This window comes from Rhipicephalus microplus, chromosome 7 (genome assembly GCF_043290135.1).
Source record: "Rhipicephalus microplus isolate Deutch F79 chromosome 7, USDA_Rmic, whole genome shotgun sequence".
Lineage (NCBI taxonomy): Eukaryota > Metazoa > Arthropoda > Arachnida > Ixodida > Ixodidae > Rhipicephalus > Rhipicephalus microplus.
The window spans coordinates 122,756,336-122,783,304 of record NC_134706.1 but is presented as its reverse complement, the minus strand read 5'-3'; the positions used below and the strand labels follow the sequence as shown (position 1 = coordinate 122,783,304).

Sequence of the window (26,969 nt, the reverse complement as noted above, 5' to 3'; positions counted from 1 at the left end):
GCAGACATGCAAAAAAAAACCCAAGGCTTCAAGTTTCTAAGCCTGTAATTTACTAGGGACTTCAGTGCAAAAATAAAACAAGGGTGGGACAGTGTACAGAGATTTGGGAGCAGCAAAAGTGCCTTTACTAGCAGGCTTGGAGCATCCAGAAAGATGTTTTGAAGCACGCTCGGAGCAGCTAGAGAGGCCTTTTCGAGCAAGTTTGGAGCAGTCACTGTGTTCCCATCAGATGGAGCCTCATTCCACAGCACTTGTGAAGTAACATTTGTACAATGCTGCATTTTTCAACTTTAATATCGTTTTCACCTTACCTTGTTATGAACGAAAGCAATTCTCTCAACACCTCTAAAAGAACTTTTTCCGTCATCGTTGGCTTCATGTCCTGTATGATGTCCAAATTTACAACATTCAACCATGCATGGTATGTTTTATTGGTGGTAAAAGTGCACGAGCGGGAGCGACAAACACAGATGAATGAGAAATAAAACGAGCCGGCCCAACTCCGTTGCTCGGAGGGCACACGCGATACCACCCATTCGGGGCGCCTGCCATTGAAGCACCCCACCAGTCTGTAATGAGCAAAAAAAGCGCGAGGGTGATGAGAGGGGGGGAAGGCGAGATCGAAAGAAACTGTCAGGTTTGCTTGTAAGGGCGTGTTCGTGATCACTGGCACGCAAGATTGGGCTGAAAGGGTAGCGAACATATTATTTTGCACCATCTTTTTGTAGAGTTAAGGCCAAAAGAATTAGCTAACAGCCTCACTTCGATAACATTGCAATTTCTTGCCACTGCATTAATCACTGCACCCTTGTACAAAATCTCACTTTTTTAGTCAGGAACAGCCTGACCCATTCTTTTTTTAACCTGAACCCACAACCGTTAGAGTCCATAAGTACCGTACAGTGAAGCACAGCGGTGTAATGTACTAGAAGTTAGAACACATGCGGGCACTTGATAAGCAGTCCCATTCACCTGTCTTTTCTAAGGTCTGCCGGAAATAGGAGAACACCCCCCTTCTGCTTCTGCAGCGTTACGGTCATAGATAGAGTCCCTAACTTAATGCGGTGGAAAATTTGGAATTCTGCAATTCCAGATAAAGAAATCTGCAAAATTCCGCGGCAACCCTGAACATGCTAAATTCTGCGGCAATATTAAACAAATGCAAGAAGGCACACGTAACGATTTATTTACAGTCGACGCCCGATTTCTCAAACCTTCAAGGTACTGTGAAAACGTGCCAAGCATACAACTCGTGCAATTCATGAAGTCAATGCATCGTTTAGGTGGCTGAGCCATTAATAAAAAAAAATAAAATCCGACGTGGCCGGCCCTACCTCTAGGCCACCACTTGAGTGCGAAGAAGTCGCCTATTTTCTTTTTTATGGCGTTCCACTTGCTTGCGATCATGTCTGCCTCGATTTCAGTCAACGTCATGATGCCACTCTACACCGATGACAGAGTCATCAGTGCTCGCGTCAAGTCCAAGCTTGTTGGCTGTGTAGGAGATGGCTCTTTGTTCTTGGTGTCGGAGTCGTTGGAATCCTCCGTAACTTGACAAATGATTTCGTCATCGGTCAAGGCCGCACATAGCTCGAGGTCTTTGCCAGCATCGGCGACGCCCTCAAAGGTTATCCCGGCCGGAATCGACACGCGAGCAGCGTGCAGATCGTCAAAGGCAACATCCGCGGATGGCAGTTCGTCACACACGCTGTCCACTTGGGGCGACACGACTATCTCGGCGTCGAGTGTGAAGTCCGCGGGGCGAAAAGAGTTCCGCACAGAGTCTCTTGCGTAACCGCCTTCCATGATTCCGCTAGCATGCCGACGGCAGGCCTGAGGTCAACAGCGTAGCTTTTCCCGTGGTAGAAGCCGAGCACTATGCGGCTGAGAACGCGTGATTTGTAATGATGCTTCAAGTTCCGAATCACGCGTTTGTCCATCGGCTGCAGGATTGCTGTGGTGTTCAGTGGCAGAAATTCAATCTGTATAGCCTTTAGGTCCTTGATCTGGCCATGTGCAGTGCAGTTCTCCACAAACAGCAGAACTCTTCGATTTTGCTGCTCGAACCTTTTGTCCAGCTTGCACACGTACACTTCGAATAACTGCTGCGTTACACACGCCTTCTTGTTAGCTTTATAGAAAAGAGGCAGAGTCACTGCCCCCTTGAAACATCTTGAATGTTTCGACTTGCCTATTACTACTAACGGAAGCTTCTCGCTGCCTAACATGTCGCTGCCAATGAGGACAGTGAGCCGCTCCTTGCTGTGCTTGCCGCCGTGGCAGGGGTCACCAGCAAATGCAAGCATTTTCTCTGGCAGGAGCTTGTAGAACAGTCCAGCTTTGTCGCAGTTGAAAATATCATTAGTTGGAAACTACTGAAGCAAGGACTGCAGCTTTCCATCCCGATATTTGGCGACAGTAGAATCGTCGACGGCGCCACTTTCCCCGCACATCTTCTTGAACTTTAAGTCCTTGCGGCTCTTGAAATTGCGAAGACATTCATCAGTGACCCTGAAGTCCTTCACCCCCATCTGAAGTGCCAAAACCTCCGCCTTCTGCTTCAGGATGTCGCCTGACACCGGGATTCGTTTCGCGATCTTGGCAGAGCCACACGACGAGTGCTTCCTCGAGCTTCAGATAAACAACCTTGCTCGCATTCTCCATTCCAGCCCCGGTTGATTTGGCAGCCACTTCCAAGATCTTTGCCTTGTTTTTGATGAAGTCCGAAACAGTTTGCTTCGAAATTCCAAACTCCCTCTCCACCTCTGCCTGCAACCGACCGCAGATGACCTGTTCAATGATGGCGGCTTTCTTCTCCATCGTGAGCCTACGAGGGGGCTTCGTGCGCTTCAATGGCGCGGCTGAAGACGAAGGAGCAGTCGGTGCCACCGCTGTAAACGGCAAATCCGCTCGACGAAAAGCGCAGCACGAAACAGCTAGGAACTCGGTGGACGCTAAAGGTTGGGAAACGTGATCACTGAAAATAATGCGCAGCAAACGATCCATTGCAGACACGACCACAGAGCTGACAAAACAACACGTAAACGAACACAGTGAGGTTTGGCTTGGCTAAGCCACTAAGCTACGGCTGGCAATGGATTGACACGTGCTGTTTCGAGGTTACGGCAGCCACAGCGCAGTGAAGCAGTTGGCGGCGGTGCTGCTGGTCATACCTGCGATGCAAGTATGGCGGATTATAGTATATGAAAACAACCAAGATGGCGGTGGGGTGGTAACTTTCGGTCGGCGGTTAACAGTAAAAAAGTCCGGGAAAACGGATGCCAAAGGCTAAAGGCGTCCGGAATTTCGAACTTTTTAATACACCGGCTCTATGCAGAACTTGACAGTGCTGTGGTGATAGCGCCCAGGCGCGTCAAGTGTCCGCGTTATCTGGCGCTGTCGCCCGCAATTGTAAAGTGTCGTTTGTACGTGACGTCATTGGTCACATGAGTGTCTGCTATATATGTATGCTGGTTGCATGGAATAAAGGATGGACGTTATCGCGCGCGCATCGGAAGCGGCTCAGTCCCTTTCTCAGCTCCTGCGGCCGGCCCGGACGCGCATGGCCTTCCGCTAGGGCGCAACACGACATGGTGTCAGAAGTGGGATTCTTCTGATATTCGAGGGGCGTTGCACCAGTCTTCGTCAAGCGGCGCCATGTCAGAAGACAAAGAAGTCAAGCCAGTTCGCGGCATGTTCGCGGTTCCAGCTCCGCCAGCGTTTGACTTCGACCGAACGTCCGAATGGCCTTCCTGGATCCAACTATTCGACGACTACCGCTTTGCCTCTGGCTTAAATGAGCGAAGTGAAGAAGCGCAAGTCCGGACTCTACTCTACACAATGGGCAGGCAAGCAAGAGAGATCTTTTCGACCTTCACACTATCTGAACAACAGCAGAAGCAGTATGAAGTCATCAGAAAAAAGTTTGACGATCACTTCGTGGCCACACGGAACCTCATTTACGAGAGCGCATGTTTTCACCGACGCATACAACAACCAGGCGAGTCAGTCGACCAATTCATCACCGCGTAGCACACACTGGCGGACCGGTGCGACTCAAGGAAAAGGAACGCATGATCCGCGACCGGTTTATAGTCGGCCTCAGAGATGCCAAGCTCTCCGAGTCTCTGCAAATGGATGCAAATCTTACACTCACCAGCGCTTTGGCAAAAGCTCGCTTGAAGGAGACCGTCCAACGACAGCAGCAACAGCTGCGAGAAACCAGCAACGAACCTTCGGCAGCGCCAGCCAGCAACCTGGACGCGGTCAACAAACAACGGCAGCCCCGAAAGAATTCTTCAGGACAGCGTTCTGGCACCTCGTCAAGGACCAGTGCACCGGTCACACAAGGTAAATGCACCAGACCACAGTCCTACCGACCTCTCACACCCAGTTCATGCCCCAACTGCGGTCAAGGAGAGCACCCGAGGACCTCCTGCCCGGCACGAGCTGCGAAATGCAACTACTGCGGTTGTTCCGGACATTTTGCAGTCGTGTGTCGGAAAAAGGCTGCAGGCGAGCGAAAGAAGGTACAGATTTCTTCTCTCCATATGGAAAAAGGGGTGTATTTCGTAGGCGCGGTAAATGGGGAGCACTCCAATTCTCGGTATGCTCAAGTTATCATTAACGGCACTCCGGTGTTCGCTAAACTTGACTCGGGTGCAGAAGTGTCCGTTGTACCCTCAACATTTCCGGGATTGCCTACCAAATTAGACAAGTGCGACATAACCTTAACAGGCCCTGCGAATGAGCCACTGCATGTTCTCGGAAAATTTCTTGCCACTATACAGTGGAGACAACGCATTGTCCGACAAACTGTGTACGTAGTCTCGCCTTTACGCTCGATACTTTTGGGTCTCCCAGCGCTCGAAGCCCTTGAGCTGATCAAGTTTGCTGACTCCGTCAGTAGCGCAACAGCCATCGAAGCTTCCTACCCTCAGCTTTCCGGTAGTCTGGGAGCTATGAAAGGGGAATACAATATCAGACTGAAGCCGAACTCGGTACCCTTTGCTATTCCGGTTGCGCGTCGCATTGCCTTACCCCTGCGGGACTGAGTGAAGCAGGAGCTCGAGCGTATGGAGCGAGATGACGTAATCCGCAAAGTAGACGAACCAACAGAATGGTGCGCAGGTATTGTACCAGTACTCAAACCTTCTGGAGACGTTCGTATTTGCGTTGACTTGACGCAACTAAATAAAAGTGTACTTCGCGAGCGCTGTGTTATGCCAACGGTTGAAGACAGCCTTGGTCTGTTAAGTGGAGCATCGGTTTTTTCAAAGCTGGACGCTAATTCTGGATTTTATCAGATCAAGTTGTCGCCGGAAAGCCAATTGTTGACTACCTTCATTACGCCATTTGGGCGATACTGTTTTCAGAGGCTACCGTTTGGAATATTGTCAGCACCTGAGTTTTTTCAAAAGAAAATGTCGCAGATTCTGGAAGGAATCCCAGGCGTGGTAAACATGATGGATGATGTGCTCATTTATGGCTGCGACAAAGCTCAACATGATGAGCGTCTGCGTCTTACTTTAGACCGTCTCATGAGTGCTGGTGTTACGCTAAACAAAGAAAAGTGTTGTTTTGGAGTAACCGAGATAAAGTTTCTTGGTTGTGTTCTAAGTCGAGATGGAATCAGGCCGGACCCTGAAAAGGTCCGGGCCATCAAAGAACTGCAGACGCCAAATAACGTGTCTGACGTTCGACGGCTGCTCGGTATGACTAATCATCTGGCAAGATTCATACCAGATTTGGCTTCAAAAACGGCGCCGTTACGTCACTTGTTTTTGAAGAGTTCTGAATGGACGTGGGGACCAGCCCAAGAGCAAGCGCTGTCATACGTTAAGGACGTTATTGGTTCGGCGCGCGTCATGGCTAACTATGATGCAAAGTACCCTACGATTCTTTCCGCCGATGCGTCATCATTCGGTTTGGGGGCGGTACTGATGCAAGTTCAACCAAACAACGAAAAACGACCCGTTGCCTTTGCATCGCGATCGTTGACGCCTGCCGAAACCAGATATTCCCAGATTGAAAAAGAAGCACTAGCAATGACGTGGGCGGCAGAACGATTCGAAGGGTACATCAAAGGTCTTGAAATTGTGTGTGAAACCGACCACAAACCTCTTGTAACCTTGCTGTGAAAATCTCTTTTAGATGTTTTACCACCTTGCATTCAGCATTTTCGCATGAGGCTCATGCGGTTCAGCTATGAAGTTGTGCATGTCCCGGGCAAGAGCTTAGTTACTGCAGATGTGTTGTCGAGGGCCCCGATTCGGGGAAAGGAAACTGATAATGCACTGTCTATTAGTGACGTCAGCAAGCACGTTTCAGGATGCTTGTCAAACGCGGTCGAGGCCAGCCTCTTCGAGAGAGTGAAAGCAGAACAAGCCGCTGACGAAGTTTGTCAAGCACTCATAAAATTCAGCCGAAAAGGGTGGCCAAAATTCTCATCTCTTTCGATGGTCTTGCGTCCATATTGGCAGGAAAGAGCCACGCTTACAGTTGCTGAAGGCGTGCTACTTAAAGGTATGAGGTTGGTCATTCCTCGAAAATTGCGCACAGAGGTCTTGATACGCTTGCACGAGAGTCACCTGGGAATCGAAAAATGCAGAGCTCGAGCCAAAGAGTCGGTATGGTGGCCGGGGTTGAGTTATCAGCTGAAAGCTTTGGTTACCGATTGCCGCGTATGCGCCGAGCACAGACACCAAAATCCAGAACCAATGATCCCGACAACCACTCCACAGCATCCTTAACGAAAACTAGGAGCTGATCTCTGCCATGTTCAAGAAAAATGGTATTTGGTAGTCGTAGATTATTTTTCTAGGTACCCAGAGATTGCTTTGTTATCATCTATAACGAGTGCCACTGTCATTACGCACCTTAAAAGTTTCTTTGCAAGACATGGCATACCAGAAGTTGTTATGTCTGATAACGAAGTGCAATTTGTGTCACAGGAATACAAGTTGTTCGCTCGCAGTTTCGCGCTGTGACGTCTAGCCCAAGGTACCCCCAAGCAAATGGTGAAGTAGAGAGGATGGTCCAGACAATCAAAGGTCTCATTACAAAAGCGAAGGACCCATATCTTTCTCTCCTAGCGTACAGGGACACTCCGGGGCCACTTGGGAAAAGCCCTGCAGAACTTCTAATGGGCAGGCAGCTACGCACAACGGTGCCTGTCCATCCCACAAGCCTTCTGCCTCAGACGGTGAAACTGAGAAAGTTCAGAAGCCATGATACGACCGCCCGACAGCGGCAGCGTAGGAACTTCAACCTTCGTCATAGGGCTACTTCGTTGCGAGCACTCGAACGGGGCCCGAAAGTCTGGGTGACGGACTGCAAAGCAAAAGTGCGAGTCTTGCGACTTGCTGAGCGGCCGAGGTCGTATGTGGTTAGAACTTCAACTGGTGTAGTTCTAGAAAAAAACAGGAAATCCTTGGTGCGCTTTGTTTCACAGCCAAAAGAAGGTGAGGATGAGGGAGATAGCGATGATTTTCCTCAGGCAGATGATAGTCGGGTAGAAACGTAACAGAATTCTAATCGCGTTACAGACAGCATGGCGCCTGACGATTTATCTAGCCCTTTCTTGCCGGGAACTGACCTTCCTGAATACCGAACGCGATTTGGTCGTCTTGTTCGACAGCCGGACCGCTACGGGTTCAGTAATTGACTGTATTGTTCTTGCGCATTTTTTGTTTCTGCAAAGTGTTCTTTCGCTGGCAGTGCTGCGAAGTTTGTTGCAACTGTCAGCGTATTGTTAAAGAAGGGGAGATGTGGTGATAGCGCCCAGGCGCGTCAAGTGTCCGCGTTATCTGGCGCTGTCGCCCGCAATTGTAAAGTGTCGTTTGTACCTGACGTTATTGGTCACATGAGTGTCTGCTATATATGTATGCTGGTTGCATGGAATAAAGGATGGACGTTATCGCGCGTGCATCGGAAGCGGCTCAGTCCCTTTCTCAGCTCCTGCGGCCGGCCCGGACGCGCATGGCCTTCCGCTAGGGCGCAACACAGATGAGTCCGGGAAATCGGTCATGTCCAGAATTTCAGGTGTCTGGGAAATCGGACGTGAACTGTATCACAGTTTCAGGCTTGCAACATGCCTCCAATAATTATAATTGAAGAAAGCTGTGGTGGCACAGCATCAGATGGTGCTTGGTGCTCTTTTCACTTAGAAAGTGACACTTGTGGGACACAATGTCACCTTAGCGACTAAATGATCTTTCTGCATCAACAGAGTTGATTGGTATCGCCAAGTATTTCAAGGCAATTGATGAAAGGCTTGGAGTAAGCTGCTCCATCCCTGCCCAGAAAGCCAGGATATCAAAGTCTGCTCATAGATTTTGTTGCTTGAACACAAATGGAGCCATGTCCCTGTCACTGGTCTTCAGTTCTTGTGCAGTCTTCAGGTAAATCTGCCATTCGGCAGCTAAAACTAGTGATTCTTCTGCTAGCTGAGGCACGCCTGTCAACTCTGTCCTCTTCAGTGGAAGGCACCTAACTTGCAAAGGATTTAAGCAGCTAACATCCTTGAAGTAATGCCAGGTATTACTTCTCCAAGTATACCTGCACTTTGTTAGTGGTCATTGCAGCCTTCATCTTGCTTGCAATTTGATTGGCGTCATTATGTGCAACATCTCCGCTCTTCAGCTGTGTTGCAAAATCCTGCTTTGAGGCTGCTTCAGGGTACCCCCAAAGCGTAAACAATGCATTGTACGCCTTGTCGCAGGCTACGCCCTGACCCTCTGCTGCTTTCAGCAAGCTGGAAACTTTTTCCCCAAATACCGCAATGCAGCGCATGCTGTACCTGAGCTCAGTCGAGTCTTCACTAAGCACTTTCAGAAGAGAATCAACACATGCTGCTTCACCACACTTCTGGTGACTTGCTGAAGCAATGAACGATAGTGCTCAAAGTAGGCAGAATGTTGTTCCACAGCCTCGATCCATGAATTCCACCTGATTTGGACAGGTGCTGATGGTGCTTTGGTACACTGAACTCCGCACTTATCCAGATGTGATTTGTAGAAGGCTCTCTTTCTACTCGACAGATGGAAGGCCTTCTTCATACAAGCGACAGACTTGCCCACAAAAGGAAAATATGCTTACAGTGTGCTGCCAACAATGTTCACTGTATGGGCTAGACACGTAATGTGACAGCACCCTCACAAAGTGGCTTTATGCGCTCCTTGAAGGACTTCACCATGTAATTGGCGTTATCGCTAACAAAGCCTGATACATCCTCAAATTCAACTCCATACCTTGTCAGTGTTCTTTTCAGGATGTGACCAATGACGGATGAGTTCACTTCATCTACGAATTTCACTTCCACAAGGACAGGTTGTAGCGCAGCACTCGCCGTTTTAGCCAACTGAACGAACAACACGTTCACAACAGATTTTGATCAGTCGTCGGTGGTTTCATCTGTAATTACAGAAACTGTGGTGCCTTGAAACATAGCTTTCAAATTTGCCTCGTACTTCTCGAACAACTCTGGAAGTCGACGGCGGAGCGCATCGGATCCAGGCATCGATCCACCGTTCCGAACACATGTCTGCAGAAACGTTCTCAGTTTCGGATTGTCCACCTCCTCAAGGGAAATATTTGTGGATATCAGTGCATCCAAGAACTTGAGCACAACGCTGTTCCTCGCTTCACCAGCCGTGATTGTGGATACCAGCGTATGCAATTTGCTTTCTCGGCGTTCCTCAACCCTCGGCTCCATCTTCCAATGGTTCTTCGCCGCTTTTTCGCTTAGAGGAGTCACTTGTTCCGAGATTCTTGCGATAACGGTTGCTCTCGATGTGCTCGTCAATAGTTGACTTGTGGCGATGGTCAACTGCTCTTGCACAAGCCCGGCAAAAAGGACACCTTCATCTTCGTAAAACTCGGCATGCTTGTATTCTCAAGCGCGTTCCCTGGCAGTCTTTTTACTTAAATGTGACCCTGAAGGCGCCATGTCTATTGGTGCATCGATCTTGAACCAAAGCTAGGGTGGCTAGAACGACCAAAGCGAACGAGAACAAGGCACACCAGTGAACATCTATTTGCGGTTGCACGTGCAGTCGCAAAAGAAAAGCCAGTACGTTGGATGGATAGGTGGCTACAGCTATGACAACCTACGGCTACCGTTCAGCCTTGTTATCAGTGGGGGCTTCAATTTTTCCTACTACTAAAAAACAAAGCAACATGAACCATTTTTCTATTAATTCAAAAAGTATACAAGCGCATTGGTTCACTGACATCTAATGCAGACCTTTTTTCTTTTTTTTTTTTTGAAAAAAAAAAAAGAGTACAAAGAAATTGCCTCCGCGTTTTCATTAAGTACGAAACTGGAACCGCCTTCGCGACAGCGCGTTGCGAGCGTGGTTGCGAGTTCGTCACACAGCCCTATTTCGCAATAGACTAGTCTGCGTCTTAGCTGTTCCCAAAGAAGTGCAAATGGTGACTCGCCCATCTTATAATCAAAGCTCATACCAAAAGCAAGTTATTTTACACACTACAGCGGTGTTGATTCTTTATTGCACGCCCCAAAACCTGTTAGCTGGCATTGCACACAAACTAACAACTTTTCGCATTCCCACAAAGAAAAAAAAACAAAATTCCATGACATTTTACTGAACTGACCTGTTTTTTTATATTTCCACGGAAAAACGTAAATTCCGTGATTTATTGCAGAATCGCAGAAAGCGAGGGGCCTAAGTCATAGAGCTTCCAATAAATACATTAGAGAGAACGCTGATGCTAGTGTCTATGGAAGCTATAAAGCACGGCGCTTCAGCGAGCATGGGAATGATGGGTTGTACACAGATTTGTCTAATTTTTGTACTTTCAGCTCTAGTTAACTTCGCGTGGCTTGAAGTTGCTCTGTCACAAAATGACAATCGGCAAACATTCAGCGGTTGCACTTCTCTACTTCAACCATTTAGGCACACCAATTCAAATCGACTCACGATTCGAAACAAAAACAAGACACAGAAATAAACAAAACCACAAGTGCGTTCCAGGCCTGCAAGCACAGACTAGGCAAATCCGTGCAATACCCGTCATTATCATGGTCGCTGAACAATCGCAGCAGCAAAGTCCCCTAAAATTAATTTTAAGAAACACTATGGTTACGGTAACCGTCTTTGTTTTGAACGCTGTCGTGTAGCTCTAAAAATAAATAAATAACAATAAAAATACTACCACAAGGTTGAAGCAATGAATGCAATAGCAACAAATTGTAATGTTATATGAAGAGGCCGGCAGAACTCTTCTGGATCTGATACCGCGCAGCTCTAGAGAACGCTGGTGTAAGAGAGCAGCCGGGCCAGTGAAAGATGTTTTTCCTGCAGTATCTTCGCCTGAAGAGTGCAGCATGTAAAAGGCTTCTGGAGCCATTCGCGCTGACGCCTGCCAAAATAGCACACACACACACACACCGCGTCCTTAGAATCAAGGTTGCCACTTTAGTGATCATGGCTTTGATGAAACCAGAATGATAACCGTTTCAATGAAACAGAGAAGCAGATGTTTCAGCCATCTTTTCGGGCATGAGGCTTGATTGCTGTCACACCTTGCGGCTAAATTCTGGTGCTGCGGCACATACAAACGAGCTTTGCACAAGATGGCACAGGTAAACACGTTTGGCACAGAATGGCACAGCTGTTTTACCCTAGGCAAAAACTGACCCAACAATTGATTGGGAGGTTGATGCAAGAATTGCGGTAGAGCAGAACTGAAATTGGTGAGATCTCCCAACACATGGTGCAGGTACGGATCTCAACTTACGAGTGCGTGCCTCTCCTCTGGCGGTCCGTGGTAGAGGGCCACCGAGAGCGATGGAGTGAAGCGCTGCAGCTCGTTCAGCCAGTTGGGCAGGGTGGACAGCGGCGCCACCACGAGGTAAGGGCCTGGCAGCCCGCTCTCAACGAGCGAGGCGATCAGGGCGATCACCTGGACCGTCTTGCCCAGACCCATTTCGTCCGCCAAGATGCCATTGACGCCGTTCTCGTACAGGACCTGGTCATGTGTAAAAAACAAATGCACATAACTAATGATTGAATTTCACGATTCACACAAGCTATAGTAATACCTTATTAACTCAAACTCGCATATCTCGAAAAATCGGCTAAGTTGAAATTTTACGCGGCACCGAAAATTTTCCTGTACGTCCCATGTATATTTTTCACTTTATCTTGAAAAAATTTTTGGGTCGGACTGCGGATAATTTGATATCTAGGCTGGGATTCGAACGACAATTCCTCTGCCGGGCCATTTCACAAGATTCGCATGATACCGCCACGCCTGAAGTCCGTCAATTTCTCTTACTTATTTAGTCAGGCCTGCCACTACGTCGATACTTTCCGCGAACATGAAGTGCGCGATGTCTCAGCCCAGCAACATATCAACTTTGTCAAGCAACCTTTTGTCAAGTAGCTGGAGGACTCCTTGCTAGACCAAAGTACGACTGCAAAGCATACAAGCATTAGACTGTTTTTCTCTACTAAATATGGCAGTGCAACAAAGCCCAAAAGCTGAAGTCTTTTGTATGTTACTTTTCTCTCTTCACGAGATTGGAAACTGCCAGTGAAGAGATGGCAAGTAGTAGCGTTTTTCTGAAAACCTTTCATTTTTCCCGGTGATTAGCACAACTTTGCTTATCTTTCTTTTTCCCGGTGATTCGCACAACTTTGCTTATCTTGCAAACCCGTTATCTTGAAATTTTCCCTGGTTTCCTAGACTGAGTTAATGAGGTACTACTGTACTTTTTCAGAAAAATGCAGTAAGACACCCCGCTCAAGTTCTCATGCTGTGATGTGAAAAACCAACTTTTTAAGCTTATGGCTCAAGTACTGCAGTTAAATTCTGAAAGATGGCACTTCCAAATCTAAATGAAGAATGTAGCAGTCACCTCGAATTTCTCGTCCTCGGAACTTCTCATTGGACTAACAACGCCAAGGTGAAGGAACAAAATGACATGACATATTGCCTATGTTGAACTCCTCGCTGAATTTTCCTGCTGACTTACGAAACTAGAATGGCCCCTTTTCACAGCTTAGATCAACGTGAGAGTGCCTATGTTGAACTCCTCGCTGAATTTTCCAGCTGACTTACGAAACTAGAATGGCCCCTTTTCACAGCTTAGATCAATGTGAGAGTGTAAACCAAAATGATGTCAGTTTTCACAAAAGCTGACGACAAAGAGACACTCAAAAACATTTCAATTCAGGTCCACATGAATTGGGTGTTATATTTAAAAGGATGTTAAATGCCCCATTCAAATAGTTTAAGGGGGCACATTGCACTTGATATATTTAAAACAAAAATTTTTTATGAGTTTTGATGAAACCTGCCGAGCTCAAGCGTATTTGTGTGCTGATTTCAATTACAGTCGAGCCCGCTTATAACGAACCTGAGCATGACGCGGCATCCGTTCGCTGTATCCCAAAGTTCGTATTAAATTAAACACAGCTTTTAAAAAATTTGCGAGTGAAAACACAAACATTTTTGCTCCAAAAAGTTCGTGATGCACGTGTTTCGAATAGCAGAAACGATAAGGGCGGTCTCGAGTTCATTTAAAATGGCAGGCTGCTCCTTCGCCGAGGCCCGTGGCATAAGCTGCATGAGGCGCTGGCTCCAAAGCTTCGTCGTTCTCGCCCCGTACTTCACTCACAATGCCCCAAACCGTGCACGGTTCTGCAGTGTCGGCATCATCATCAGCCGTAATTAAATCATCGTGACAGATGTCCCACCCACTCTGCCAGGTCGGAGTCTACGATGCGCTGCCACAAATCGCCGCTGCAGTGGTCCTGTTCGGAAGCTTCAGGCTCGGCATCGGGCCCGACGATCGACGAAGTCGGCCTCGCGAAAATAGTTTCGCGCTCATGTAGCCGTCACCGCTGCCCACGAAATATTCACCATCTCCCCAGCTGAATACCGGGACGCCCAAAGCGGCAAGTTGGCTGCCAGGTGGTCAATAGCTATGAGCAAGCGCTCCGCAACGCGGCACCTAAGGCGCGGATTACGCTGAAGCCAAGCGGTCACAGTTTCGACGTTTTGTTGAGCGGCACGAAAAAGCGTGCTAGTCTTCCCGTCGGCCATCATGACCCCGCACGCACACCAAGAGCGAGCAAGACGCGCACGCGCGTGGAACAGCTCTGGGCGCGTTTCCAGTCGGAAAACGGAACTAATATGAGCCAGCGTGGCGGGCGTCGCGAAGCGGTGGTGACTGGCGCAGGGGTTGTGATCAAGAGAGGAGAGTAGACTTGCGAGAGAAGGGCCAGGAGTTGCGATAAAGCACGGAGGAACGAAAGATTCCTTCCTCCGTGTGATAAAGAGAGAGGAGGATGCAGCGGGAGGGCGACCTTGAAAACCAAAACACACGGAAAGGAGGTAGGTTGGGTAGTTTGCTTGAAAGGTCGGTGAAACTCGCACGTAGAAAAACTTGAAAAAAATGCCAGCGCGCGCAGAAGTCAAAGCATGGCCGCCTCGTTCGGTGCGCGCGGCGGTGTTCGAAGAATCCACAGCCGTGATAAAAAAATCGTTTTGCTGCTCCGGCGGGTTTGCGTGGCCTCACAAATTTCGATAATCGCGATTCATTCCGCGCAAATTAACAGCCATGTTCGCGCTTCCGCACGCACGCGGAAGGCATGCTGAGTCGAGTGCGAAGTGAGCGAGAACAAGTCCTAAACACGAAACGAATCGCAAATTATCAGGGTCGGTGGGGTAGCGTACGCGCGTGCACTAGACGCAGACTATCAGATACAGTCGGTGGCCGACGATGTTGGCAAAATGGTCTGGTCACTTCAGGCCGGTCACGCCAACGACAGTACCAGCGATCAAAAACGGAGAGCGTGGCGGACACGTCTTCAGAAGATCCGTGGCAGTGTGAAAACGCGGGCCTCGTCTGGCAATGCGGGGTGCTCAAAATAGGGGGGGGGGGGGGGAACAAAGGACGGAGGGGTGTGTAACAAAAAGCGGTCGGGGAGAGCAGCAACCAGAGGGGCGCAGAGGCAGAATCGGCGTTTAACAATAAGAATGTATGGGCACCTCGCCGATGCCTGATCGGTGGTCGAAATGGGTTTCCCGGGAAGTCGGCAGACCGCTGACTCCGTTCGCTGTAACCGATCAGCGGTGCTCGGAGACGTTCGTTGTACCGTATTTACTCGATTCTACCGCGCCCTTGATTGTAACGCGCACCCGATTTCCACGGCGGAAAAAAAAAAAGTAAAACATCGATTGCAACGCGCACCCATTTTTCTCGCTGGCCCGCACGATCACACCACTCGAAAAAATGACTCCTTTCGGGAACGTCTTCCATTTAAATATGAGGTACGGGCGAAAATTGTGCTCATCTGACGTGTAACACAGCATTGCCGTCACTGTACTTTTACCGTGGACCGATGTCAGCACGCGAACTTGCTTCGCCCCCTTCTTCTCAACGGTTGTGGTGCCAGGCATGTCGAAGTAAAGAGGCGTCTGATCGGCATTCCCGATTTGTCCAAGCAGGTAGTCGTTGTTGCGCCGCAAGTTTAGGACAAACCTCTGAAAACTGTGAAGCTTTTCATCGTACTCCTCCGCAAAACTTTTCGCATATGCATGTTCCCCTTCGGAGGGAATAGCCTTTCCTTTTCATAAAGTTAGTTAGCCAGCATCTGCTCGCTTTAAACTGGCTACGCATTAGACCTTTTTTTAAGACTAATTGCATAGCCCGCACTTCGAGCAGTTCTGTCGTCACGGGCCGCTGTGCCGCTCGCTGCTCAAGCACATACTCGCCGAGCAGCTCTTTAATTTGCGGAAACCGACCCTGCTGTGGTCCACTGAAGCCTTTGCGTGAAGTTTTGCTGTCGACAATCTTTTGCTTTTGTTTCCGCCGATCCCGCACGCACGTTTCGGGAACTCCGAACGATCGCGATGCGGCCCGACTTCCGTCCATTTCTGCACACGCGATGACTTTTCTTTTAAAAGCGGCATCGTGGTGCACTCGAGTTTTAGGAGTCAGCCCTTCCACGCTGTCGATGCTAGTGCACTACTAGATGACGAACTCCACAGCACACGTACGAAGTGCCGCACATGGGAAACACATAGGCAGAAATGGCCGACGCGCCATGCCGACGCACGTAGGGGGCGGCCATTTTGGATTTGCCGATGGCAATAGATTGACCGTAATTTTTTTGTTCGTACTCGATTCTAACGCGCATGCGATTTATGAACTTGCTTAACTAGAAAAAAGGTGCGCGTTAGATTCGAGTAATTATGGTAACAGCGATTTTGTGCCATTGAACCAATGTATATTTTGACGGTCACGCGGATATTGTTCGTTTTAAGCGAAAGTTCGTTTTAAGTGGGGCCGTTATATGTGGGCTCGACTGTATGCAATTATTTTTCTTATAAACGGAGCATTTTTAAAATACGAAATATTCTATGTACCTTATGGGGAGCACGTATTTTTTTCTAAATGAAGGCAGTCCCAAAGTAAGTTAGCATACTAATACAATCATCTGGAATCATAGTCGATTTCAGTGCACCAAAAACGGATGTTGAACATTTGCCTATGAAATCCTAGCTTAAAATTTTTGAAATCGGCACTCAGTTATACATATACTCACCAAGTTTGATCAAATTCAACTACGTAATAAAAAAATCACAGCACATCTAGAGAGTGAATGATTACGAGTGGGCAAAGCTCCGGAGGTTCATCGGTTAAGCTGAATATTCCGTGAATCTTACCTAGTACATCATCAAAGACGGCCATCTGTCTGTCTGTCTCCTACGCATCAGAGTAGAGCGAGTGCCGCAGCGTCATTGCCATCTCGTGAGCACTCCGAGTACCAGGGGCGGCTAAGACTGCGGACAAGCTTATGCCTTTAGGAGCTTCGTCCCCAAAAACTTTTTTTGAATAGCAGTGTCTCCCCTTAACCAACAGCTTTCTTTTATATTCTCGAGACGAGAGCATGGTGAAATAATTTCACAGCACACTCACCTTGAGCCACTGGTAGCCTTCAATCTGGTACGACCTCATTACGCCCCCTGTGAACAGAGATGGCTGGCCCGAAGTGCAGTCTGGGTTGTGGGGGCCGCTTGACGGGCGGGCAGGAGACCCTTCCTGTCGGGCAGGACAGCATGAGAGAAGGCATCGTAGAGACAGTGCAGCGCATCGGCATCGCACTGAACAAACGGGGAACTCTCGGATGGGAAGGGGCAATGCCAGAGAACATTCATGACACCGATCCATCAATAAACCAGCAAGGATTTCTTTATCTCGAGGAGGAACAAACAAAGCAAACTTACAGAAGACTTTTGCCACACAAAACAACTCCCCTTCATGAAATGTGATTCTAGCCCGATGGGTGCTCTTCAGGCATGACCTACAAAGAACTGCCCGCAAATGTGTCAGATTTATTCGTACACTCATACATCATTACGATGCAACTGCATCTTACATTAAATTAAGTTCGCTTTATCCGAAAATTCTTTATAAAGGTATATTGCTAACACTGTATCTATTGCAAGAGTATTCCTCATTTACTTCGTTATTACCAATATTTCGTTTTATCCGGATTCATTATATAAGGTATGAGTGTATTTCAAGGCTTTCAGTATTCTACTGCGACACATGCCACAATATGCAGATTTGTGTTTTATAGTAATTACCTTGATTATACAACTCCTTATAGTCTGTTTTTATGTAAACAATCAAATTTCCGGCCAGGAACACACAGAGATTTTGTTTCTGGTTAACTTCATTTCGAGCAAAGGAAAAGTATGCATCCTGTGAGGCTCACGGAAAGCGGCACGTTTATCATGCACTCCTACATTAGCAAAGTGAGCATATGCAACCGTACGCCCAAAAAAATGAAGTTAAATGAATACTATTATAACGCAGGAAATTCAACTCAACCAGCTCCAAAAATCTTGCCCTTTCTTTGCCAGTAGTCAACACCACTTAGCAAAACCAAACCGTGTACACAAGTGTGTACAAGTGCCTGCGCGGTAAAAAAACACACTCACACCTCAATATAACAAAGTTACTACATCTTACAGGAAAATAGGTTTGTTATGTCTGAAAATTCATTACAAATGTTTCTTCCTAACCCTATATCGATTGCAAGGCTATTTTTTATTTACTTCTTAACACTTTTCGTTATATTTAGATTTGCGCTATGCTAATTTTTCTGACCACCGATCGACTAACCCAGCCGGCACAATACAGTTTTGCCACAGCCAGGCACCAAGCTGGGCCACAGAAGAAATGTTTAATAGAAAGCACATCCCAAAATGCAACCGACCTAAACTGCAGCCCCAAGGCACTCGGCAACAAAAGTAATCACACACAACACTTCAAACAGACTCTGAGCACCAAGCAAAAAAGACTACCATCGCACAACTCTTACTACAGTCAGCTTATAACAACAAGAAGTAGAGCAAGTGTCTAAGGGCTTTTATATTGTAGCTAACTTATTTCCTTGCACCAAATTTTACCGTGAACGAGCAAAGATGCAGGTAGGCGGCATTCCTGCAGTGGTGATACGCACAAGTACGGCACATAAGTTACGACAACGAATTCGGCGAAACCGCCAACAACGAAGCGACAGCAACGAAAATGATGGCAATGTTACATTAAACTGTGCGGAACAACAGAGATATAAACATTCGAATACTGTTGTGTCCACTCTGCGTGCTGCACCATTACAACAGTCAAAAATAGACCGTGAACTTGCATGCGAAAACCAGTCATTAGAGCTGTAACCGCTACTCTTACAGGCCATGCTGTATTAGAACAGTTCATTTTAAAAGCAGCCAACGAAAAGGGGACATGCATGTTAATATGAGAAACGTTTAAACAAAGCGAGCCATTTAGATTCACTCAAGAACACACACAGTGCATTACAAGTCCTTTTGCGCTCATAGTAAAAAAGGCACAAACCATGTTAGAGTACTAGCACTCAGAACTCATTATAACGAAGTTGCATATTAAATTAAAATAGGTTCGTCATATTTGAATATTCGTTATAAAAGTACATTTCAAACACTATATCTATTGCAAGAGTATTCTTTGTTTGCTTCCTTATAACCAATATTTTGTTATATCTGGGTTCATTATAACCAAGGTTCAAGTTAATATCGAGCGATCGGACTCTGACGACGTGCGCTGAGTAATGTGGTTCAGGACCATGTCATCTCCTTGACTCAAGGGAGCCCCTGTAGGCAAAGGCTAACTGAATGCCAACACGAACTAACCTGAGAGGACGGTGGCGAGGCAGTTGCAGGGTCTAGCCGAGTCGACTTGGCCTTAGTTTCTGCGCAAAAACAAAAGAAGCATTAATAACGATTATTAACAGTAACGAATCCTTTTCACACTGAAAGCAGCCAAACCTAACAAAAGCAGGTCCCTAAAAGCGGCTCATGTACCTCACGCATAATTCCATTTTTTCATGGTCCTTCTCCATTTTTCACGAGCAGAGGTGATGAGAAAAAATGCCAAAGGTGCAGCACATTCGCGCTCCGCAGCTCACGTTATTTTTCCGCAAGCGCAGTTCCCGTTATTTTTCTGCAAGCACTCCTTGAACGTCATCTTACCGTCCCTGAATGTGTCATGGATGGCTCTAGCATTTTTATATTACCAGCCTGGTTACAACTGCTTATCAATATATATATATAAAAGCGTGAACTGCAGCGTGCTCAGGTGCAGGACTGCGAACTTTGTTTTCATCACAGCACACACATATGTGTTTATTTATGCACAGGAACTGCGTCTGCTCACCACAATGGAAATGATAATGATCATCATCATCAGCTTCACTACGTCCACTGCAGGAAAAAAGCTTCTCCCATGTTCCGCCGGTTAACCCGATCCTGTGCTTGCTGCTGCCAATTTATACCCGCAAACTTAATCTCAGCTGCCCACCTAACCTTCTGTCTCCCCCTAACCCGCTTGCCTTCTCTGGGAATCCAGTCAATTACCCTTAATGACCAGCGGTTACCCTGTCTATGCGCTACATGCCCGGCCCGTGTCCATTTCTTCTTCTTGATTTCAACTATGATATCCTTAACCCCCAATTGTTCCCTAATCCACTCTGCTCTCTTCTTGTCTCTTAAGGTTACACCTATCATTTTTCTTTCCATCGCTCGCTGCGTAGTCCTCGATTTAAGCTGAACCCTCTTTTGCAAGTCTCCAGGTTTCTGCTCCATAGCCAAGTACCGGCAAGATACAGCTGTTATAAACCTTCCTCTTGAGAGATAGTGGCAATCTACCTGTCATAATTTGAGAGTGCTTGCCAAATGTGCTCCACCCCATTCTTATTCTTCTAGTTACATTAATCTCGTGGTTCGGCTCCGCGGTTATTATCTGCCCCAAGTAGACATAGTGTTTTACAACTTGAAGCGCACTATTACCTATCTCGAAGCGCTGCTCTCTTCCGAGGTGGTTGTACATTACTTTCGTTTTCTCCAAACTAATTTTAAGACCCACCTTTCTGCTCTCCTTGTCTAACTTTGTAATCACGAGTTGCAATTCATCCCCCGAGTTACTCAGCAAGGCAATGTCATCAGCGAAGCGCAGGTTACTAAGGTACTCTTCATCAACTCTTATCCCTAACTGTTCCCATTCTAGGCCTCTGAAAACCTCCTGTAAGCACGTGGTAAGTAGCAGTGGGGAGATTGTATCCCCCTGCCTTACACCCTTCTTGACTGGTATTTTGTTGCTTTCTTTATGAAGCACTATGGTAGCAGTTGATCCTCTGTATATTTATTCCAGGATGTTTATGTATGCTTCATCGACGCCCTGATTCCGCAGCATCTGCATGACTGCTGATATTTCTACTGAATCAAACGCCCTCTCGTAATCTATGAAGGCTATGTATAGTGGTTGGCTATATTCTGAGCATTTCTCTATAAGCTGATTGATAGTATGAATGTGGTGGATTGTTGAGTAGCCTGTTCGAAATCCTGCTTGTTCCTCTGGTTGATTGAATTCTAATGCTTTCTTTACTCTGCTAACAATTACCTTTGTAAATAGCTTGTATACTACAGAGAGCAAGCTGATCGGCCTGTAATTCTTCAAGTCCTTGTCATCTCCTTTCTCATGTATTAAGATGATGTTAGCGTTTTTCCAAGACTCTGGTACTCCTTCCATCCGGAGACACCTCGTAAACAGCGTGGCTAGTTCTTCTAACACAATCTGTCCTCCATCTTTCAGCAGATATGATGTTACCTGATCCTCACCGGCAGCTTTGCCTCTTTGCATGCTCTCCAAAGCTTGCCTGACTTCTTCTATCATTACTGGTGGGGTGTATCTGGGTTACTGCTAGTTCTTATAGTACTTAGGTCGTGGTTGTCCCGGCTAGTGTACAGATCTCTATAAAACTCCTCCGCTATTTTAACTATCCTATCCATGTTGGTAGTTATTCTGCCTTCTTTGTCCTTTAGTGCATACATCCGATTTTTCCCTATCCCAAGTTTCCTCTTCACTGCTTTGACGCTTCCTCCGTTTTTCAGAGCGTGTTCAATCCTCTCCATGTTATACCTTCTTACATCGGATACCTTACGCTTATTAATCAACTTCGAAAGCTCTGACAGTTCTATTTTGTCTGTTGTACTTGAGACTTTCATAATTTGACGCTTCCTAATAAGATTCTTCTTTTCCTCGGAAAGCTTGCCAGTGTCCGGTCTAATGATAATGATACTAAAAAATAAACAATAACGACAAACACAAGTTAGTTGCTCACAATTCCATCATTGAACGTGACGAACTAGTGCCACGTGCAAGCAGTAAAAGCAGAACGAGTGCTCGACATCGAGTGGCAGCTTTTACCTAGCAAGGATAGAACATGTACAGAAGTCTTAAAAATAACCATTTTGCAAAAAGAATCTTGAATAATCCAAATTGTAATCATGTTTTTGAGCAAAGACACAAAACAGAGGCGCCGAAGCACACACCATTTGTGCCTCTGTTTTATGTCCCTGCGCTACACCACGATTACGAGCAAGCACCAGCTAGTCCAGGAATTAGTCCTTCTGCTATCTTGGTTACTCAGCTGAATTTACTGTGCCTGTCAGCTGATTTGTTGAGAGGACAAGAGCAGTCTTCTTTCTGTCAAGCGGAATAATGACACTTGCACACTTGTGACAATGCAGAGGAGCACAAACAGTGGCGGCACTGAATAATCTTTTGGTGGAAGAAGCTAGCGCTCTGATGTATGGTCACATTGCTTTGTTAGCAGTGAACTCGTTAGACTTTGTTACAGTGTACTAAAGTCTGGCACCATCACACCCCTGTCCTACCCTGAGAGTTGGGCGAGGCCTTCCTCTTGCCACTTGGCGCCTTGGAGGGCTCAGCACTACTCTCCGCCGCTGCCTTCCGCGAGGACCTACTGGAGGAGGCCCGGCTTGGCTGAAAGGTAAGAAAGAACGGTGCAAATAAATACCACAACAAAGCATTAAGACACATTAACACAGCATTAGAACGATTAACAGCCACTACACCTTTTCTAGCTCGAGTGTCCGTTCGGGTTACGGTGTGAGAAAAATAGTTTAAGCGTGGACACTCCCCCCTGCGGCATGTCCAGATGATGTTCCAGGCTTTCAGTCCCTCTAAGCCCCAACGTCGCAGCACCCCCCCTGCAACAGCGGCCCGCGCATGTACTGTAGATGACGATCTGCACATGCAACATATGTACCAGCGTTGCACACGAGAGAGCACTGGGGAGGCAACAGTGACATTCGCCGCACGTGGAGTTTTCCGGTCACAAGAAAGGTGGCATGTGTTTCACGCTTTAGTTGCTAGCATTCACGGTGCACGTACTTAAGCACAACATTATCTGGACATTCTCTCCGTCGCAGCGTCCAAAGAATGTCCACACCTAAATTATTTCTTGTTTACTCCGTGGTTGGAATTTATTTGGCTGTGTATAACAAAGAAACGGGCCTCTTGAAAAAAAAAAAAAAAAAGACAAATTCGTCGTCTCATCCACAACAGAACACGGCACAAAAAAACCATAGCTGCCACCAGTGGCATTGCCAAAAACCATGTTTGAGGCCACAGAGTTTCCTACCAATATGACTAAAAACAACCCGCTTGTCCATATGTCTACAGCTACTAAAAAGTCTCACCAGCCTCCACAACATCGCACAAGGCGACCAAACAAAAAATAAGCATTGCACAAACTTGGATGGTATCCCAAGATTGTCACCATTGCGAACGGTTACCCTTTCACGAGATTTGACAAAGGTTGACAGCAAACAGATCAAAGGTACATGGTCAACAGTGCTCTCAGCCTACCACACGAACACAGAGAACTTGACACAACGCAAGAAATACTGTCGTAGCATCCGCCAAGGCATCTCGCATCAAGTTGCTCAAACTTTTGCAAGACCAAATGAGAAAGTATCTTCCAATGATCTATCCTCATTGGTCAAAGGCTCTGTGGTCTGAATTACCACATACACTAATATAACGACTGTATCCGTGCAAAAGTCACCCTAGAAAGCAGTAAAAAGCAAAAAAATTCAATAAAGAAATTACCCACGTCCCTTTTTGGGTGCCTCAAGATAGTGTAAGTAGGCACTGACATGATATTCAGGCATTCCAAAAGTGACTTTTTTTTGTTTCAAGGCGAGCACAACTGGCCCTTGCCACACACCGAAGCCAGATATTTCAAACTTTTCATCGCCTGGCTTCTGCAAGCCAGCCCTACTGCAATAGATACTATATTAACATGGTTTACAGGGTTTGCAAAATGCATGCAGTATAAATAGCAGAAATTGCTGTCGGAGTCTTGGGAGATCATTACACTCGTTCTTTACTTGAACCACACGCAACTAGCAGCTGTTGCTGGTATGTCAAAAGTTGCAGTGTTCTTGCGATGTCAGACTTTTGCTGACATGTCATTGCGAAGACACTTCATACTGAAACCAAGATTGCGGTTTTATGTTAGCGGTACTAAATATATGTTCAATACGTTCCAAAACCCTACGGTACTTTTTATAGGGTTCTCGACAACAATTTCATTTTGAGCGGCAAACCAAAAGTATTTGAAATTCCTCCTTTATTAAAAGAGAAAGACACATACCTGCTGTTCCTTGGGTCCCTCTGGCACCTTCTTGCTAGGCCGCTGCTGCTGTTGAGCAGCCCTCTGGGCGTTCTGCTTCTCGATGCGACTGACGAGAAACTGTGAGTAAATGTTGGTGGCACGAAGCAGCTTCTTGAGCCGCTCGAGACATGCCTCGCGATCGGCCGCCTGCTGCTCCTGCCGACTCAGCGTGCGCTGCACAAGAACACAACGGGATTAAAGGATCACTAATGTGAAACGATTCAAAAAACTTGACTGTTAGGCGAGTTGACGCTTTGACATAGAAACCATCGTTAACAGTTCAACAAAGCACGACACACAGAAAGAGACAGACAAGGACAGGTGCAGAGAGACAGACAGGTGTCTGTCCTCTTCTCTCGCTTTCTGTGCGTCATGTTTTGTTGCCCTCTCACGATGGTTTCTATGAAACGCCTTGGCTTAGACAAATAAACGATCCTTTTGAGACTCCATAACTATCGATTTCTCCGTCATAGGTAAATCATTATAAGAGAAAATGCAGGCTCAAGGTTCATGTTTCAACGTCACTGAAAACATTCAGTGTGACATCAGAAATTTTGTAGTACTTTAGCTTATTTTTGGCCACATAGGTTCTGTGAAACTTTTCAACATCTTTTTGTGTTAAGACCTCATGTGTCTGCAGAGCATGATGCAAACAATTTCTCAGAAACGAATGATTATGTAAAGCCTTGCAAATTCCATCAAGACCTATGACACCACAATAAGCTGGCACAGGAAGTTCAAGGCAGTCGACCCCTGCATTTTCCTTTTCAATGTTTTCCCACTTAGCCGGCACAATCTCATAGTAAGAATGGTGCATTCAGTATCATTAAATGTCAATTTACTATAACGAGAAAAGTCATTTTCTTTAGCGTTTCTTTTAGGTATGCCTTGACAATCGTCAGAACATTTAACGACCGCTCATTCTGGTAAAAAATTATGTATGTTACAAAAGAAAGCATTCATTCCTGTTCTAAAAAAGCTCCTTAAAATTTCCTACATCTACTAGAGGAGCGACAGCATAAAGGGTGCAAAGAGAGTGTGTATCACATGCTGTGTACCAATACCCGCTGTATACCGCTGAATAGACAACAACATTCCTATTTCTGACAAAGCAGTCAGAAGAGCCAGCTCAGCAACTAAGCCAAAGATATCGCAGATATAGCAAAACCCCATGTTAAGCTCAAACTGTTTGCTGATAATTGTTTAATTTACGCGCGAGTGACTGGTAGGAAGGACCAATTGAACATTGTCGAATGTCTAAGGAATTACACTTATGGTGTGAAGCTTCGGGAACGGAAATCATTCGAAATCTACCGTCACCCACATTTCTAGGAAAAAACGATAATTCCATTTGAATACTGCATAGGGAATCACACCTTGTTGCTGACAGTTAATGCGTTTAAGTACCTAGGTCTCACAATCACGCATAACCTAAAGTGGCACACACATATTGATAACGTTTGCTCTAGGGCCTCACAAAAATTTTACATAATAAGAAAAAAACTGCAGGGTGCTAGTATAGACGCAAAACTTCTTGCTTTTAAAACTTTCATACGGCTGATACTGGAATATGCCAGTATTGTCTGGAGTCCCCACCAAAAAAAGCTTGTAAATAAACTTGAACGCATACAACGGCTCACTTTATATGCTCGAGATATAAGCAGAATGACTCAGTCACAGAATTGCTACAACTATGTGATCTGGAGACACTCCACAAGCGCAGACGCAAAAATAGATTAAAGATTCTTTTTCAATTATTAGAAGGTGAGTTTAATATTAACAGAAATGACTACATAGAACAACCTGGGAATTGAAGCGAGAGGGCAAACCATACACGAGTACTGCAACCTTATTTTGCACGAATGAAGGCGTACCGTCATACTTTATTCCCCGATGTCATTGAAGATTGGAATGGGTTACCGAGTAACATAGTCAATGCGGGTGATGTTAATAAATTTGTGCATATACTTGATTTACATTTGTGTGATTTATTGTAAATATTATTACCAATGTTATTCGTTGCATTGCGATTCAGGGTGTGTGTTTTTTGTTTGGAATGCAGAGCTTTCACGGATTCGTATATATGTATACCTGGTTTATCATTGGGAGACGTAAATTTTGTTTGTACAGTGTCGTACCTTTCTTGTAATGACCCTCATTAGAGGGTTGATAGTATCTCTAAATAAAATAATGTCGAAGCAGAATCACGAGATGGGCAGTTGGGATGTTCATCATAGAATATTTTTACAGCATAAAAGGTTAGATTTGGTCAGAGAAGAGACAATGCGCTGAATTCGTCAAGACAACCCAATGCTTACTTTCCCGAATGAGATGGTAGTCAAGCAGAAGACTAGGAAGCTCGACAAGAAGGCTGTCTGCTCCGAGAAATGTCGTAGACACGTTTTCTTAAGGAAATAACGTAATCTATGTTAATTTTTGTTCCATAGGTTCGTACTTTAAACAATTTTATAAGCTCTGCTTTACTATGCCAACATAACACTCCCATAACACAGATTCTCTTACTTCGGCCCGAAATTGTCAACATACCATAAAATGCCGAACAAGTGCCCCGTCCCTTTTTCGGGAGATCTGAAAAAGCGCCCTTCCGCTAATTCGGACGAATTATCCTTCACCATTGGAGGGCAGCGGCGCGTTTGTGTTTTGTATTGTTGAGCCCAGGTGGCGCGACAATCTGCACGCCCCCTGCAAAATATGCTAGTAGTAGCATGTGTGGGTTCTGTAACTGGCATGATTGAAAAAAACGCTAGGTGGAACTAGACGTTCTCTTCCTTTCGTTGAACTTCACATGTTTTATTTAACGCGCAGCCAGGTAGTAAAAGAACACACCAAGACTTTAGCATTAATAACTCCGCTCCGCCGCATGGCACGCCTGTTATGCGACGC

General features: G+C 46.3%; 1 protein-coding gene and 2 pseudogenes across 1 annotated transcript in view; 1 reads left to right on the top strand and 2 right to left on the bottom strand.

Annotated features, from left to right (window-relative positions):
* The window catches only part of LOC119179085 (lymphoid-specific helicase), a 47,367-nt gene that overhangs the window by 19,284 nt on the left and 1,114 nt on the right, over positions 1-26,969 (bottom strand). Inside the window, exons 2-6 of the mRNA XM_037430162.2 lie at positions 24,045-24,239; positions 22,258-22,366; positions 19,216-19,274; positions 16,958-17,080; positions 11,764-11,994 (exon numbers count right to left, since the gene is read on the bottom strand). Of these exons, the coding sequence (XP_037286059.2) occupies positions 11,764-11,994; positions 16,958-17,080; positions 19,216-19,274; positions 22,258-22,366; positions 24,045-24,239 (717 nt within the window). The remainder of the gene's footprint in view (positions 1-11,763; positions 11,995-16,957; positions 17,081-19,215; positions 19,275-22,257; positions 22,367-24,044; positions 24,240-26,969) is intronic.
* LOC142767156 (uncharacterized) lies at positions 3,512-5,054 on the top strand (annotated as a pseudogene).
* On the bottom strand, positions 8,009-9,833 carry LOC119179687 (uncharacterized; annotated as a pseudogene).